The following is an 18420-nucleotide window of genomic DNA, read 5'->3' on the forward strand; positions in this document are numbered from 1 at the left end:
TATGTAAAATCAGCAATTGCTTAATCACTCAGCTTGGCTTCTCACATATTATGGAGAACTTTACACTGAACCTGTACTAGGAAATCCCATAAATATATTTGGTAGTATTATTTTTTTCTGTTGTTGTTGAATGTTCCTGTTCCTCAGCTTTTAACCTGCTTTAGATATCTTAAGGCATGCCTTCAGATAGCTTGCATTGCAAACTCTGCTTTATGGAAGGGGGGTGCTGAGACCATTGTGCTGTATGGTAAAGTTGGCTGTAAATGGATCCATTCATTCAGCTCTTTAAAGCTTTCATGTTCCTTCAGTTCCTTGTTTGAAAGCTTTGAATTCTGTATATCTTCTGCAGTGTAAAATCTCAGCTAACTAGCTGAACTGCATGTTGATTAAGGTCTACATATTCAGGGGACAGTCTTGGGAATTGGAGCCTGATGAAGACAGGTGGGGTAACTTGTCCTGTCGCGTACCAGTGTCCATGTCATCCAGTGATCAGTTGTTTGCTTTAAAATATATTCATTCTTTGGCCCTGTCATTATACTCAGAGAATGCCTTTTTTTCAGAGGCGTGAAGGTTATATGGTATAGAAACATGATGATGATCATTTATTAAATTTATATCCCGCCCTTCTTCCCAGAAAAAGCCCAGGGTTCACAATAAGCATGTTCATTTTTTTTAAAAACTCCCTGTGCTATCTGTCTAAACAGGTTTTGTCACTATCTCCTGTACATGGTCTAAGCCTAGAATGTGACAATTTAATGGAAGTCCTCTTGCAGAAGTCCAATAGAAAATAATTTACAGTCTCGGAGGGGAGGAATGTACTTCTGAAATCTTGACACTGGCACCTCGGTAACCTCATCCTCTATAGATCTCAATCCTTTTTTAAAAAATTGAATCTGGAAAATCCATCCATTTAGTAGGAAATGCTGGTTAAAGTCTTCAGGGTCTGGAGGACGTTTCTACATTAACATTTTTGCTCATCCTTCTGCAATCAGCTCTCTGCCATCATTATCAAATGTGCTGCCTGCCACTAACTGTTAGGAATTGAGTCCTGATGAAGACAGGTGGGGTAACTTGTTGTGTCCTGTCCTGTACCAGTGTCCATGTCAGCCAGTGATTAGTGACCAGAAAGAAAATTGAGATGGATCCTAGAAAGATCAGTAGCAGCACTGGTGCTGGGGCAATAGATCAGGTGTGATGTATTTGGGGGGGGATAATGGTATTCCTGTTCTGCAAAGCATGTGGTTAGTGCAACTTCTGCTTGCTGCATTTTATGGCTCAACACTACTGCTATAGCAAAGGTAATAATGTGGCTGAAAAACAAAGCTTTCCTCATTTCTTTTCAAGGTCTGCTAGCAGATCTCATGCTTTTTTGCATGCACATGTATCCGTGCACCAGAAATAAACAGAGGGAAAAGGATAATTTTTCTGGAAATTGGTTAAAGATTCCCCAAAATGTAACAATGGAGTCTGTTCCCTTCTTCCAAGTCTGGGTACACGGCACAAATTAAAATATATGTTGCTACTGAATTTTTTAATTCTGATTCAAGATATATCTCAGTATTGAGATTGCTAGACAAAGGCCCTCATATGCTTTCCACAGTAATGGACTTGGGAGCTAGGGAAAGGCTGGCTGCTGCTGCAGTTGTCTGGCCATAGAGATGCAAATGTGTCCATGGTGATCCTCTCACACATCCCTCTGCTGCTGTAAGTGACCATAGCTTTTGTATGGCAAGAGCAGGCTTGCCCAGTTCTGTTCTTCAGTAGCCATACAACTGCATGGGGTGGGAGACCAACCACAAGGGTGGACTTTGTATGTTAGGTAAACGATTTAAGCTACTGAAATACGTTTCTTGCACAAATCTTGAATAGGATGGACCAGGCTTCTAGTCTTGCTAATCTTTTCTTTCCTCCTTCCTTGCATTATTTTTCTTGCTTTTGAACTTTTCCTTTTGTTTTTCCTGTACTGCCTCCAAAAACAGGGACACATCAACAACCAACAAGAAGTGTTGCTACCTGACTAACCCCCCCTAAAGTAGATGTAAAGCTGGTGTATCATACATGAATTCTATTGTTGAATCTAATGTATTAGAAGAACATAAATCTTCTTGAGCATTTAGAGCTGCATCAAAAGCAGCCAAGGAACCTTGACCTTTTATTCTCAAGTCTACTAAATTTGAGAGGTTATTTTCATGTATTCTTATTCCTTACCTGGAATGGCTGGTTTGGTGAAGCTACTCATTCTGATAAAGCAAGATTCATCCATTGCAATTTCTGGTACCACTTCACTTGGTAGGGAGTTAGGGTAGTACCATGTTTTACAGGAGAAGGTTGCTGGATGTTGTGTCTGCTCACAGGCACTTAAGTCAAACTCCATAGCTTTATTTTAATAAATTGGTGAGTAGGAGTTGACTTTTTCAGTGGTCTAAAAGCTGATTCAACACATGCCCAAATCATTATTCTATATCAAATTTTTGCAATTCAGTTTAGTTTCCAAGACTTTTTGGATGACATAGAGATATTGTGGTATTGCACTATTCACTTTAATGTAAAAAAAGGTCCATTGAATCTGCCTTTTGGAGAAAGCAAAAGTTACCACAAGCTAACATGTGCTGATGTTTTTGGCAGTGGTTGCAGTATAAATATATTGAGAGTATGTTTCCTTTTAAGAAAAGGTAGCCAAAAAAGCATATAACTATGAAATTGGTCTTTTCAAATGTGAATGTTACCTAAAAGGTAGTAGTAAAATCATAAAGAATTTAAAAAAAGCAGATTGGTTAGATGTAATTATAAAGTTGTAACATCGTGAGCAAAGATTTAAATGATTATGTTAAGTCCAAACTAAAATGTTTTTGTGAAATACAAATTCATTCAAATTCCATTTTAATTAATTGGATTCTTCATGTCTAAACACTGATTTCATTTGGGAACAGTGTTTCATAAACTCTCTAATGATGGTTTTAATGTGATGCTTAAATAATTGTTTTGTACCATCATGAAGGTGATTATTAGTAATATCTCTGTATGATAGAATTTGAAAGACTTGATATTTTCCATTGAAGTCCCCTTTAACTGATAAAGCAAGATACATATTTTTAAAATATAGTAAGCTACTTGGTGAAGGATTTCTTCAAAAAGCTAGTATAAATGCCTGGCATAAAAATGCTTCCTTTCCTAAACAATGACATTTATTTGATATGTAAATAGATACTATTTGTCAGACATGTTTCTTTCCCTGGTCTTCCTTTCATAAATCCTATTCTCATGACATGTGTGGTGAGCAAATGATGGTGGGAAAAAGATAATTGGGAGCAGGCCTCCACATTCACGTGGGTGCCTGCATGGACTCTGCTTGCATGTGACTGTGTTTTAGGCTTTCTTGGTACAATTGGCTGCCATGCTTTTCCAGTTGTATGTGTGTGGACTCCGTGCAGACCTTCACAAGAACTTGTATAGGAACCTTCTCCCTCTCCACATACACTCACCATGGTTATGTTGAGAGAATAGAATGGAGTCGTAGATGAACAATTTTCTTTGTTCTGTACTTTAAATCCAAACCTCTCAGAGCAGATGGCAAAAATTATATACATTTTGCTCTGGATAGAAAAAAATACACACATTGTATTTGCTATATCCCTCCCTCCCTCCCTCCTTCCCAGTATTTAAACCTAGTAATTTTGTATATATTACTAGGTTTAAAATATCTTAAATGTAATTTTGTTAATGTAGCATTAGGCAAATAGTATTTGTGTTATGCAGCTTTGTAGCAAACGTTTTTCCTCAGCTCCTTTGGATTTCAGTTTGCCATGGCTGGTATGATAGTTCACTCTCTGTATCAGATGGTATGTTGTGGTGTTCTTGTTATCTTTCCTTAATACAGAGAAACTAAGGCGTAGTCTTCCAAACCTATCCAGGACATCTAACATCCAAATTGAGTCTGTGAAAAACAGTAGAAGTGACTCAAACTTTCAAGTGCCAAATGGAGGAATACCTCGTATTCAACCTCAACCCTCAGCCAGTAAGTATCTTTACAGTGATGCTGTAAACACAGCTTCTGAAAGCTGGCTAAAAACAATTAGCAGTGTGTTTACAGTTTCATGGTAAAGGGATTAGACATTTCATGCAGATAATGCAAACTTAGTCAAATCTGATGTATGTTGGGCAAATAAGAATTTTGAAGTGCAGTACTTAATGTCAAAGTGTACATTGCTATCCCACATTGCTTCTCGTTATTGATAAATTCCTTACTGTCTGCATTTTGTAATGAACATTTCAATAGGAAGCATTTTCCTAACAGTCTTTCTTAATCATTCCATGAGCCCTTGATTTGCTAAGCAGGTGTGACTTGCATTTTTTTTATATTTAGCTTATATTCATTAAGCAAGGAATTGTGAAGTCTCCTGCTGGGTTGCAATTTGCAGCTACACACTTTGATTCTTGTAGGACTGTAAAAAAAGTGCGCTGATAGTCTAGATTTCCATCTTCTGCAGTTATGCCTTGGTACAAATTTCAGTGAGTCTGAAAGAAAGGTAATAAAGTTTTTTTGTTTTAAAACAATATTTTTATATAGAAAAACTTGCACCTTTCAAAAATAATATTCACTGTTTGGAGGAATTGGAATGGGCACTCCTTTCTCCAAACAACAAACCATTAATTACTGTGTGTATGCTGAGCACAGTAATATGACTGTGAGCTCAAACGCTAGTAGTAAGGCCTTGTATGAACATGCTCTTTTGTTAATAGTTGTTTCGTAGAGGTTTATACGCATCCATAGTACCAAAGAACCAGTCTCTCCTTTAAGGGAACTTATTTGGAGGCTGTGTTTATAAAAATGGAGATCGGACTTTTCAATTCCTGGTAATTTCCTTGTTTGTAAGGAATTTGGTCTTTATTATGCAGATAGAATGTAAAAAGTGCTTTCATATTTGGGGAATACATTTTACAATTTGGAAGGAATATGTAAATGTAACAAATGCACTCTTTGGAAGCTTAAGGTCAAATTACACATTAATATGTCATTTAACATTTCATGTACCTTTGTTTAATTGCAAATAGTGACCACTGGGGTGGTCCAAGCTGTATGGGAACCACAGCTGGTGGGGAGGGAAACCTTAATCTTCCTACCTCATTTTGCCAAAATCCCCTCCCTGCTTTTGTTTTCATCAGAAGAGAGCCTTCCATAAGTGCTCATGGGAGCTTCTTCATTCATGCAAATAACAGCTTTGGGGGGATTTTTGTCAGGATCACGGGGAAGGAAAGAGTTGTCTTCTCCTCACCCACTGTCATCCTGATACTGATTGGGCTACTCCAGCGGCTATTTGCAGCTAAACAATGATACATTTATTTATTTACTACATTTGTATACCGCCACATAGCCGAAGCTCTCTGGGCGGTCTACAACAATACATGCAATGTTAAATTATTTGTTTTTAAATTACATGTAGCTTATTGATTAGTGTTGATCAGGGATGGGGAATCTGTGACATTCCAGATGTTGGACTTCTGCTTCCATCATCCCTGACCATTGGCTAGGCTGACTGGGATTTATAGAAGTTGGAGTCAAACAACATCTGGAGGGTCACAGATTCCCCATCCCTAGTGTATATACAATTTTGTATATAGATGTTCTGAGGTTTTTCTGTATTTGTGCTTCAACCTTTTTCCATCCTGTTCAAGCCTTGTTCTGTCTCTGTTGCCTTTTTGGCGCCTTTTGAAGACTTTCCTCTTTCAACAAGCCTTTTAAGTTCAGACCTATCCCAGTCTGTGTTTGTGTTGGAATTGCTTTTTAATATGTTCTTTAAAAAACTTTTTTAAAAAAAGCTTTTAAAGTTGTTTTGTTTTATGTATTTTGAGGTCTGTTTTTATGATGTTTTAAAGTGTTTTTAGTGCTTTTGTTTGCTGCACCTGCTAGGAGGAAGGGCGGGATATAAATCAAATAATAAATAAATAAATAAATCAAACCTTTTAGGATTTATTGATATATTTATTTTTTGCAAAACACTACCAAACACATGTAGTGGTGTTCTCGCTCTTCAGATTGCTGCTCTGCATGTGCTTAACTTGGGAAGGTTGCTTTGATTTCTGCCTAAAACCACTCTTGCTTTTTGTTCATTCCTTAATTTTCACTTTCAGAAGCTACAGTATTTAATTTGTGGGTGCTAGTGATACAAAATATGTTGGCAGTGTAACAGTGTAGCTTAAGCTTGTCTAAACGTAAACATGTTTCATTGACACACCTATACAGGCATACCCCGCTTTAACATTCGCAATGGGACTGGAGAGTATACTTTAAGTGAAAATCTACTTTAAGTGAAGGAATTGTCTTCACTTGTACTGCACGCAGTCACCACTAGATGGCAGCGGCATCATGCCAATAAAATGTACGTTATTGTGAAGCGCGCGAACGTTAAGCGGGTATGGGGACGTATGGAGCAAGTATGTTATAGCGAGGCAACGTTAAGTGAAGCAACGTTAAGCGGGGTATGCCTGTACAAGTTTCGGGGAAGATGATTTCTAAACTTCTGCAATGTATGTTGAAATTTTGAATTTATTCTGCTTCATTTTTCCATCCTGTTCAAGGCTTGTTCCAGCTCATGAAAAATAGTCATCTAATTTGGTAATCTTATGGCTTGTTGTGCCATCTACTTAAGTGTGGTTTATTTTGAAGCTTCACTTTAAACTGTTAAGTACCAGAGCAGCCAAATTATGCAGTTTCCCACCAAACTGAAATTGCAGAATGAAAAAGGTATTAATCTAACTATAGACTGATGTAGTAGAATCAGTGTGAGCAAGTTTATCAACAAATATATTATCAAAGACACATGTTCTATATAAGCAATGTCACCATAGCAGACTAGCATTAATCTGTAAGTTGTTGAACTCAAATGATCTATTAATACGTAACTTGCTACTAAAAACAGCCTTCTTATCTAGATATGTTAAGGCCTGGGGGAAAAAATTCCCTTTCCCCTCCAGGCTTTCATATCTCTATTCTTATGCAAATGATTGGAAAGTAGCCAATGTAACACAGAATATCTATACTGGGGGCCAGTGGTATTTAACTTGTTCCAAACTAATATGGACAGCGAGTAACCAAATCTGCAGATGATATGAAGCTATTTGAAAATTTCACATTCTGAGGAACTCAACTGAATGCCTTGGCAATACAGCGGCAGATGAAGTTAGGTTTGATCATATGCAAAGTGACTTTTAATTCTAACTTCACATATATTTTGAAGGTTCAGTTGATTCTAACTACCTGAGAAACAGATTGTGAAGTTAGAATAGAAAGCTCAGTGAGTTACAACAGTTAAAAGGGCAAATTCAAGATTAGGAATCACTAAGGGATTGAATATAAAACAGCCATATAAGTCTATAACACACCCATATTTGAAATAGTATGTCTGATTCTGGTCACTCAATCTCCAGAAGGATATCTTAATTTCAGGAATGGTACAGAAAAGTCGTGGCAAAGATGATCATGGAGCTGGAACAAGAATAGTGTAGACTGTGTGTGAACAAAGAAATTCCCTCAAACACTAGGACTGGGGCCATCCAATGAAACTGATTTTTCCAGTAGGTTTAGGACAAACAGAAGAGGTATATATTAATGCAGACTATGGAATGAATTGTCATAAGATGTAGCTATCTAAACCAAGACATGCTTTTTTAGAGATCTTCCTGAATGCTGCTTTCTGGCCATCTTTGGAAGCAGATACTAGGTGGACCTTTTTGTCTGGTTTAGCAAGGGAATTCTTACCTTGAGTAAATACTTGATTAGATACTGTATTTTGACATTACTTGTAAGAGAAAGCATTTGGGTAACATACCTGTGCTTTTTACACTGCACTGAACCATACAGTGGATCCTACAAGTGTATCTATTAACTTTAGCTGGTTATGGCCAGGACTATATTTATTTTAAGACCTAAAATGCATGTTTAAATGACTTTCTAGTCTGTTGCAGTTTTTTAACGTAAGCTATGCTTTAAGCTTTAATGATATGTGACTTCACAGTGCAATCCTTAGTGTGTTTATTCAGAATTTCAATGGAACTTATTCCCAGGTAAATGTGCCTTGGAGCTCAGCCTATGGATTAAGCCCCATTGAACTCAGTGGAATAAACTTGTGAATGAATATGCTTGGGATTACATGATCAGAAAAAGTGGACACATCCATTTATCCAGAGCAAAGAGAACCGCATTTTCTCCTATCCTTGCTGAAGGGGGGGGGGGCGCTACTTGGTGTATATTAATTTAATGTAGCAGTGGTAGAACATCATTTTCTAAGTTACAGTTTTATCTACATATTCTAGTTCTCAATGCCATGTTGCTAGGCATAGACATAAATCTAGAGAAGTGAGAGGCAGATTCTGTCTGAGGCCTGGTTTTGATTCGATCCAGTTAAGGAGTAGGATGAAGGACCACATTTGACTCAATTCTCGCATGATTTCCCCCCCTTCGTTCTTTACCCAAGTTTTGTGTTTGTGTGACCATTGCCAACCCATGTTAAAACAAAACTGAATATGCTAGTACACTCATGCTGACAACCTACATTTAATCAGGGTCCTCAAAGTGAGTTTAGTGCCTTGCAGAAGTAATCAGACCCCTGACCAATGCTCTCATGTTACTGAATTACAATTGATACATTGTAATTTCATTTTGTATGATAGTTTATTTTGAAACACTGAAACTCAAAATCAATTGTTGTAAGGTGACATTGGTTTTATGTTAGGAAATATTTGTAAGAAACATAAAAAACTGAAACATGTTGCTTGCATAAGTATTCAGCCCCTGTGCTGTGGAAGCTCCCAGTTTACACAGATGAAAGAAATTGCCCTATCAAGGACACAATTATCTTAGCATTGGCCTCCACCTGTGAACCATTAAAGTTGCTGTCACATTGTCAGGAGTAAAACCCCATTGTTGAGGGATTGTTGGTCTGGTTGGGGATCTGAAGGAAAATGAAGACCAAAGAGCATTCTACAGAAGTGAGAGATAATGTAATAAAATGCATAGATTAGAAAAAGGATACAAAATAATATCCAAGTGTTTGGATATCCCAGTGAGCACAGTTGGATCAATAATCAGGAAGTGGAAGTTGGATCACACCACTCAGGCACTGCCAAGAAAAAGCGGTCCCTCAAAATTCAGGGCTTGAACAAGAAGGAGACTTGTGAGAGAAGCCACAGAGAGGCCATCAATCACTTTGAAGGAGCTACAGAGTTCCGTGGTTGGGAGTGGAGTAATGGTGCACCAGTCAATCATATCAAGAGCTCTGTGTAACACTGGCCTGTATGGGAGGGTGGCAAGGAAGAAGCCATTACTCAAAAAGTACCATCTGAAAGCACGTCTGGAGTTTGTCAGAAAGCATGAGAGTGCCCAGCTGCAATGTGGGAAAAGTTTTTGTGGTCAGATGAGACCAAGATAGAGCTTTTTGGCCAAACTCACAGTGCTATGTATGGCACAAACCTAACACCCCCCATGCCTCAAGACATACTATCTCTACAATGAAGTGCGGTGGTGGCAGCATCATGCTGTGGGGATGCTTCTCATCAGCAGGGACTAGGCATCTTGTTAAAATCGAAGGAAAAATGGATGGAGCAAGATACAGGGAAATACTGCAAGAGAACCTGCTTCAGTCCATTAAAAAACTGAAGCTTGGGAGGAAATTCATTCTTCAGCAGGACAATGATCCCAAGCACAAGGCCAGAGCAACATTGGAGTGGCTCAAGAACAAAAAGGTGAATGTCCTACAGTGGCCCAGTCAAAGTCCTGATCTTACTTCCATTGACAATCTGTGGCACTCCTTGAAAATTGCAGTCCACAAGCGATGTCCAACCAACCTGAAGCGATTCTGTCAAGAAGAATGGGCCAAAATCCCTCCGACACTGTGTGCAAAGCTGGTACATACCTACCCCTAAAGACTTAAAGCTGTTATTGCAGTGAAAGGTGACTCTACCAAATATTAATGTGTGGGGGTTGAATACTTATGCCAGCAACACATTTCAGTTTTTTTGTTTCTTACAAATATTTCCCAACATAAAACCAATGTCACCTTACAATAATTGATTTTGAATTTCAGTGTTTCAAAGTAAAATATCATACAGAAAGAAATTACAATGTACCATTTGTAATTCAGTAATATGAGGGCTTTGGTCAGGGGTCTGGTTACTTTTGCAAGGCACTATATCTAACCTGGACTAGCCAATGGCCAAGTACAACACTGATCACTGGTACAGGGTATGAGACATTTCACATACAGGAGAGGAGGTTTGGCTGAACTCCATGTTCCTTTCCCAGAAATCGCTTAAGATTATGTTATGGATGTGTGACTGTATATTTTTTTTATTTATTTGGCTCCAGTTTGAAGTCACTTGCAGTGGACCACCATATTGCGTTGAATTCTTAGCCATACTTTAATGTTTTTCAAGCACCGATTTGCTTGTATGGCCCTTTCTCTTTGGCAGGTGGTATGCTGCAGGACCTCTTAGACACAGCAGCTTGCTTTAGATCAGTGGTTTCCAAACTTTTTCTCACACAGGCCACTTGAAAATTGCTGAGGATATTGATGGGCCACTTAATGATTTTTCTGCCTGTTGTAGCAATTATAATGCACCTGTGCTCAATGCTGTATGATTTTCAGTTTAAGTGCTTCTTTTATATGATATATATAAAGCTTTTGACAAGGTACCTCAAAAGCTTTTGACAAGGTACCTCACCAAAGACTGCTGAGGAAGCTTAGCAGTCATGGAATAAGAGGAGAGGTCCTCTTGTGGATAAGGAATTGGTTAAGAAGCAGAAAGCAGAGAGTAGGAATAAACGGACAGTTCTCCCAATGGAGGGCTGTAGAAAGTGGAGTCCCTCAAGGATTGGTATTGGGACCTGCACTTTTCAACTTGTTCGTTAATGACCTAGAATTAGGAGTGAGCAGTGAAGTGGCCAAGTTTGCTGACGATACTAAATTGTTCAGGGTTGTTAAAACAAAAAGGGATTGCGAAGAGCTCCAAAAAGACCTCTCCAAACTGAGTGAATGGGCGGAAAAATGGCAAATGCAATTCAATATAAACAAGTGTAAAATTATGCATATTGGAGCAAAAAATCTTAATTTCACATATATGCTCATGGGGTCTGAACTGGCGGTGACCAACCAGGAGAGAGACCTCGGGGTTGTAGTGGACGGTACGATGAAAATGTCGACCCAGTGTGCGGCAGCTGTGAAAAAGGCAAATTCCATGCTAGCGATAATTAGGAAAGGTATTAAAAATAAAACAGCCGATACCATAATGCCGTTGTATAAATCTATGGTGCGGCCACATTTGGAATACTGTGTACAGTTCTGGTCGCCTCATCTCAAAAAGGATATTATAGAGTTGGAAACGGTTCAGAAGAGGGCAACTAGAATGATCAAGGGGATGGAGCGACTCCCTTACGAGGAAAGGTTACAGCATTTGGGGCTTTTTAGTTTAGAGAAAAGGCGGGTCAGAGGAGACATGATAGATGTGTATAAAATTATGCATGGCATTGAGAAAGTGGATAGAGAAAAGTTCTTCTCCCTCTCTCATAATACTAGAACTCGTGGACATTCAAAGAAGCTGAATGTTGGAAGATTCAGGATAGACAAAAGGAAGTACTTCTTTACTCAGCGCATAGTTAAACTATGGAATTTGCTCCCACAAGATGCAGTAATGGCCACCAGCTTGGATGGCTTTAAAAGAAGATTAGACAAATTCATGGAGGACAGGGCTATCAATGGCTACTAGCCATGATGGCTGTGCTGTGCCACCCTAGTCAGAGGCAGCATGCTTCTGAAAACCAGTTGCCGGAAGCCTCAGGAGGGGAGAGTGTTCTTGCACTCGGGTCCTGCTTGCGGGCTTCCCCCAGGCACCTGGTTGGCCACTGTGAGAACAGGATGCTGGACTAGATGGGCCACTGGCCTGATTCAGCAGGCTCTTCTTATGTTCTTATGTTCTTATATTGTATTGTATTCCATAGAATTCAAATTGTTATATAATCAAATACAATAAAAGAAATAAAAGAAGCAATAAAATATAATTAAAGATCAATATGAATGTTTAATGCAACGGATATGCTGTCTCCTGTCTTCAACCATAAATCCACAGACACAGTGTGGACCACCTGAATGAAGCTCGTGGACTACTGATTAAGGAACCCATGTTTAGATGATTTTTTTTGCTGTTTGAACCTGTGCCTGCTTCTTCTTTGTGGGAGGCCAGAATTATAGTTCGATATTATAACTTGATATACTATAGTGCTAGATTATTTGACTGAAATTATATTTGGGTTGGAGAAATGTTGGCTTCAAATAGGAAAGTAAAAGGCTACACATGCACAGAGCATATATATACATATTAGACGTTATTTTCTTCAGCTATTGAAGAATGAAGCTATGTTCCAGAATTGAGTATTTGAATTGAAACTTTGTGTCTTGTGTTGGGAGTACAGTAGGGCCCCACTCATATGGCGGGTTACATTCCAGACCCCAGCTGAAAAGCGAAACCCACCAAAAAGCGAAACTCCTTCAATAAAATGGTGCCCGACACCTGAAAAATGCCGTAAAAGCAGAACAAGCACCGTATGAGTGGGGCCTTACTCTAATTTTAGCTGCTGTATTAGCGGGCCGCTGAAAAGCGGGGCCCTACTGTAAATGTGACCATTGTGTTTTGAGTTTAACCTTGCACTGATATGGCTGTGGCATGTTTGGCTGGTGGTTTGTTTTCACTTCTGGGTGTGTGGATTATTTTTGCCTCTTTGGGCTTTGGCCTGCAAGAAGCTGTCCGCCTGCTTAAAACATTTAACACATTTTGTTCTATAAAATATCTCATGTATCTGTTTGCAATCCTTCTTGTGGTGATGTGGTGAGCACAGTAAACAAACCACCTCTACTATTACTACTACTGGAGCCATAACAGCTTTTGAAAACTGTTCTGCTTTTTTTGCTCCCTGGCACTTCATAGATAGATAAGGTCCTTAAATCTTAAGTGATTTTGAATTCATTATCTTCTCTCTCTAGACAGATATAACATGTCTTTGTTTCAACAGCTCTGCAAAGGCAGAAAAAATTGTCCCGTGTTGCCTTCAAAACCAAACAGCTACTTCATACTCCAGCTACCAAAGGAGGTAATTAACTACAGCCACTTATTGAACCCCAGCTAAATTTAGAAAATAGTTCCTTTGTGCTTATTAACCTTATACAGTTGAAATCTGGAGTCTTAACATTAAGTGCATTTATTGGTGAATATAATGTCATAGGTTCTTCTATATAAAACATTACAACATTGACTGTTGACTAGCTATTGACTGTTGTGGCCTTCGCTCATATGCTTTTAATGGAAATAAATGCTGAATTTTAGCCAGCATTGATCCTAAAACTTATTAAATGCTTTAGGATTGCATAAAAATCCTTAACTGATAAAATAATCAGTCATGTCAGAACTATCTTAGAAGCAGACTTGAATGGGTTATATTAGGTTGGAACATAAATCACCAGCTGCTTCTGCTGCGCAAACTTTTATATTTTCACTTCAGCGTAACAGCACTGCTACTGTCTTAGAATTCTGAAAACACTGGATAAGGTTTTAAAGAATTCATTCATTACCTTGAAATGAAACCCTCTTAATAGTTTTAGCATTTGAGAATAGTTAGTATAGAACTAAAATTCACGTGGTGAATTCTAAGAAGACCAGCAAATTTATTAAGGTCTCCTTCCTCTTTATTTGAAGATAACAGGCATATCTGGAACAGTTGAAGTTTGCCTAATACTCTCCAGATAGACTTTCATTGTTGGTTCCTTAGCTGGCATTTCCATTTAGTCTTCTTTGTAGGCTGTTTGGGACAGCTGGAAAAAATTATTCAAGTATGGCTACTCTCCAGAAATCAACAGCTTTTCTCTTGTTTGGAGATGGAGCTGTTGGTTTAGACTCCTATACAGATTATTAACCATATTGCACTCATCTTCAGTATTTCATGGTTTTGTATACAATATGTACACAAGTTAAAGCATCTGTACTACTTAAGTTCATAAGAAGTTATTTTCTTAGTTAACAATGCTCTGTTTTAACTTCCACGAGCTTTGCCAGCTCTATTTTATAATCCATGGTTTTTACTACCTGTAAAATCAATTGTATATTGGGTCTATGACCGCATAATAAAATTTGATTTGATTTGAATAAGTTATTTCAAAATGTAGCTTGCATTTCTTTCTCTTGGTGCTAAATAAGATATTTTAAAGAGCATCTTGTTCTAAGCATTTTGAAACAAACATTTGCCAAATTCAGTACACTTACAGAATATTTATGTGGCATTTTCCAAAGGTTTGGATATATTCTTAAGTTCAGTATCTGAAATTTGTTGTGGATTCATGGTTGGTTAAGTGTCTTGTTTGAGAATACCTAAGGAAGAAGCTTATTATTTATTTATTGCTTTCAATCATGGTCCCTTCTTCAAACTGGCATATATCCTTAGGCCATGATCTTTGGCCCTCAACCATGGAATTACGGGACAAGACACTGAATTTTATCTTTTTGGGATACTGTGTGCAGGATTAGTAGTACCCAAGTATTGTCCATGGTCACTGGCTGCATAGTTTTAGCTTAAGAGATTTAATCTTTAACTGATAAAATAATCAGTATTTTATCATAACATAAATTCTGAACTGATTAGGCCCAGAAGTCTGTACTTTTTACCACATTCTTGGAAGGCACATGGTTGACACTGAATACTATTTTCCTGAATAGTGACTGGTCCCAGGATGAATGTAACCATGTAGTAACCCTGTAGTTGGCATTTTAGGATTAAGTGGCAGATAAAACTTTGCTACACACAAGGCACACATTTTTGATACCATGGTCATCTGTATTCACCCATATCAGTTATCACAGAATAATTTGGTTCCAGTGTTCACATAAAAATTATCTGTAAAAATCTGAGAACAGCCTCAGTCTTGGATCTTTCATCTCTGATAAGATTTATTATAACTTGATTATAATGCAATCAAACACCATTATTTCTGTTTAAATAAAGATTGCCAACCCTGCATGCCTCACATGCTTTGGGTGCTTAAACAATTGTTGGAATTTATGGAAGATACATCTTTGCTAAAGATAAAAAAATATTTTATAGTATTAACATCTTAACATCTTAATACTTTTAACTGATTTAATACGTTTTAATATTTTTAGGCTTGTGTTGTAGTTGTTTATATGTTTAATTATGTTCTACTATTTTTGGTATATTGTTTTTAAGTTGTTGATATATGTTTTTACTTGTATATTGCATGTTTTTATGTTGTGCACCGCCCAGAGAGCTACGGCTATTGGGCGGTATAGAAATATAATAAATAAATAAATAAATAAATAAATATTAGGAGAATATCCCTTTAGGTTTGTATTCGACTAAGTCCTACTCAGAATAGACTTGCTGAAATTAATGAACCGAACTTAGGCTGCAATCCAGTACATATCGTGCAACCACTGGATCCTTGCCCTTCTTGGCTAATAAAAGCTAGCAGAGCTCTTCAAAATTGTCCGGGGACTATTACACTCTGGCCCCAGGGACAAGGTAGAACCATCTGGGGCCCGATGTAATGAATTTGCTAGGCACTTCCAGGATAAAATCTTTAGCATCCGCCAGGACTTACAACTCCAGTGTTATGGCAGATGAATCAAGTGAGGTATCCAGAGCACAGCCTTGTCCTGATTTCTTGGATGAGTTTCAGTTGGTGCAGCTTGAGGACGTTGACAAGGTGCTTGGACAGGTTCGTGCAACCACGTCTGTGCTGGATCCTTGCGCTTCATGGCTAATAAAAGCTAGCAGGGATGGAACAGCCGGCTGGGCCAGAAAAGTGATTAATGCCTCTCTGCGAGAGGGGGTGGTCCCTGGCTGCCTGAAAGAGGCGGTAGTGAGACCACTCCTGAAGAGACCCTCCCTGAATCCAGAAAATCTTAATAACTATAGGCCGGTAGCAAATGTTCCATTCCTGGGCAAGGTCCTTGAACGAGTGGTTGCGGGCCAGCTCCAGACACTCTTGGATGAGACCGATTATCTGGATCCATTTCAGTCGGGTTTCAGGCCTGGTTTTGGCACGGAAACAGCCTTGCTCACCCTGTATGATGACCTTTGTGAGGAGAGACAGGGGGAGTGTGACTCTGTTGATTCTCCTTGATCTCTCAGCGGCTTTCGATACCATCGATCATGGTATCCTTATGGGAAGACTGGGTGAGTTGGGAGTGGGAGGGACTGCATTGCGGTGGTTCCGCTCCTACTTGGCAGGTCGCCTCCAGAAGGTGGTGCTTGGGGAACATTGCTTGGCACCCTGGACTCTCCAGTATGGGGTTCTGCAGGGGTCAGTTCTGTCCCTCATGCTGTTCAACATCTACATGAAACCGTTGGGTGCGGTCATCCGGAGCTGTGGAGTGTGTTGCCATCAGTATGCTGATGACACGCAGCTCTATTTCTCCTTTTCATCTTCTTCAGGTGAAACTGTCAATGTGCTGAACCGGTGCCTGGCTGCGACAGTGGACTGGATGAGAGCTAATACACTGAGGCTCAATCCAGACAAGACTGAGATGCTGCTAGTGGGTGGTTCTTCTGACCAGATGGTGGATGTCCAACCTGTCCTGGATGGGGTTGCACTCCCCCTGAAGGAGCAAGTTTGTAGCTTTGGGGTTCTCTTAGAACCATCTCTGTCACTTGAGGCTCAGGTAGCCTCGGTGGCACGGAGTGCCTTCTACCAGCTTTGGTTGGTGACCCAGCTACACCCCTATCTGGACAGGGATAATCTGGCTTCAGTTGTCCATGCTCTGGTAACCTCCAAGTTAGATTACTGCAGTGCGCTGTATGTGGGGCTGCCTTTGAAGACGGTTTGGAAGCTGCAGCTTGTGCAAAACACAGTGGCCAGATTGGTAACAGGGACCAGACAGTTTGAACATATAAAACCAGTTCTGGCCCACTTGCATTAGCTACTTGTATGTTTCCGAGCTTGATTCAAGGTGCTGGTTTTGACCTATAAAGCCTTACACGGCTTAGGACCACAATACCTGATGGAATGCCTCTCCCTATATAAACCCACCTGTACACTACGTTCAAGATCAGAGGCCCTCCTCCGGGTGCCTCCTCCAAGGGAAGCTTGGAGGCTGGCAACAAGGGAGAGGGCCTTCTCAATGGTGGCCCCCAAATTATGGAATGATCTCCCTGACAAGGTGCGCCTGGTGCCAACACTGTTATATTTTTGGTGCCAGGTCAAGACTTTCCTCTTCTCCCAGGCATTTTAGCATGTATTTTAAATTGTTTTAAAAAGATGTGTTTTTAAATTTGTATATTTGTTTTAATGTTTTTAGTTACTGTAAACTGCCCAGAGAGCTTCAGCTATGGGGTGGTATATAAGTACAATAAATAAATATCTACTCAGAAATAAGCTTTGTTGGGTTAAATGGGACTTAATCCCAGGTAAGTGTGCATTAGATTGCAGCCTTAGTCATGTCAATTAACTTGAGTAGGACTAGCATTGAATACAACCCTTATATTCTAGCACCAGTTTCCTCCATGTTACTTTCTTGTATTAATAATATATACCCTGCTTTTCTTTATAAAATAAATTCATAGCGTTTTAAAAAGATCATAAAATACATAAATCATAATAAAACAATTAAAATTACTAAAATCAATATAAGATTTAATCTTAGGGGAAAAACCTGTTTTCACTGGACCCACAGACGTAAAGCAGTAGTTTTCAAGCTTATGTTATCTTTAGCTGTGGTAAAACAAGCTGATGTCTTCATTACTTGATTTGGGAAACAAAGAAGCAAGGCCAAAAAAACGTGTTATTGCTCGCTAGAAGCTTTACAATTTTGGTTTAGTAAGCAAGTTTTTAATAGGCAATAGTAATCATATGGTATGACTACAAATCATACTATTTGTGGTTCTGTTCTTGGCCTGTTCCCCCACCAGCACCTCACAGCAAATGTGAGATTCTCAGGATATCATCAATAATTACCTGAAGGCCCCCAAAATCCAAAACCATTTTGCACACTATTGCATGTAGTTGGGTATGTGCATTTTATTTACTACTCATGCAGTTTTGGTCTGGCTCCCTATTTAAGTTGATAGTCTTAGTCAAATGATCTTTGGGGAGGCTTCTTCATGTTCATTTTGCCTTGTTTTGGTGTGTTGGGAGTTTTTCTATGTAGAGTGTGAACTTAGTTCAGAATTCATGTGACTAGTTATGATACTTCCTCAAAATAATTCCCTGTCGATCCAAGGTCTTGAAGCCCAATATCTCAGCGCTTTTCTTAGTATTTTTGTTTGGGGGACTATGCCATAGTTTTAATCATTTAGAGATATTTTGTAATACATTCAATACCAGTCAAGGCTATGAGGATTAAGCAGCCTATTTGGTCATTCGTAAA

The 18420-nt window shown here is 38.9% G+C and overlaps 1 protein-coding gene across 5 annotated transcripts in view; it reads left to right on the forward strand.

The window, feature by feature from the left end:
- The window catches only part of SLAIN2 (SLAIN motif family member 2), a 53090-nt gene that overhangs the window by 27400 nt on the left and 7270 nt on the right, over positions 1 to 18420 (forward strand). For 2 of the 5 annotated variants that reach the window (XM_061583127.1, XM_061583126.1), the window contains exons 6-7: positions 3878 to 4015; positions 13058 to 13135. The exons of 1 other annotated variant lie outside the window; for it this stretch is intronic. In XM_061583127.1, coding sequence (XP_061439111.1) covers positions 3878 to 4015; positions 13058 to 13135 — 216 coding nt within the window. The remainder of the gene's footprint in view (positions 1 to 3877; positions 4016 to 13057; positions 13136 to 18420) is intronic. 2 more of the 5 variants (XM_061583128.1, XM_061583130.1) reach the window with 2 other exon arrangements.

The sequence above is a fragment of the Rhineura floridana genome, chromosome 9 (genome assembly GCF_030035675.1).
Source record: "Rhineura floridana isolate rRhiFlo1 chromosome 9, rRhiFlo1.hap2, whole genome shotgun sequence".
NCBI lineage: Eukaryota > Metazoa > Chordata > Lepidosauria > Squamata > Rhineuridae > Rhineura > Rhineura floridana.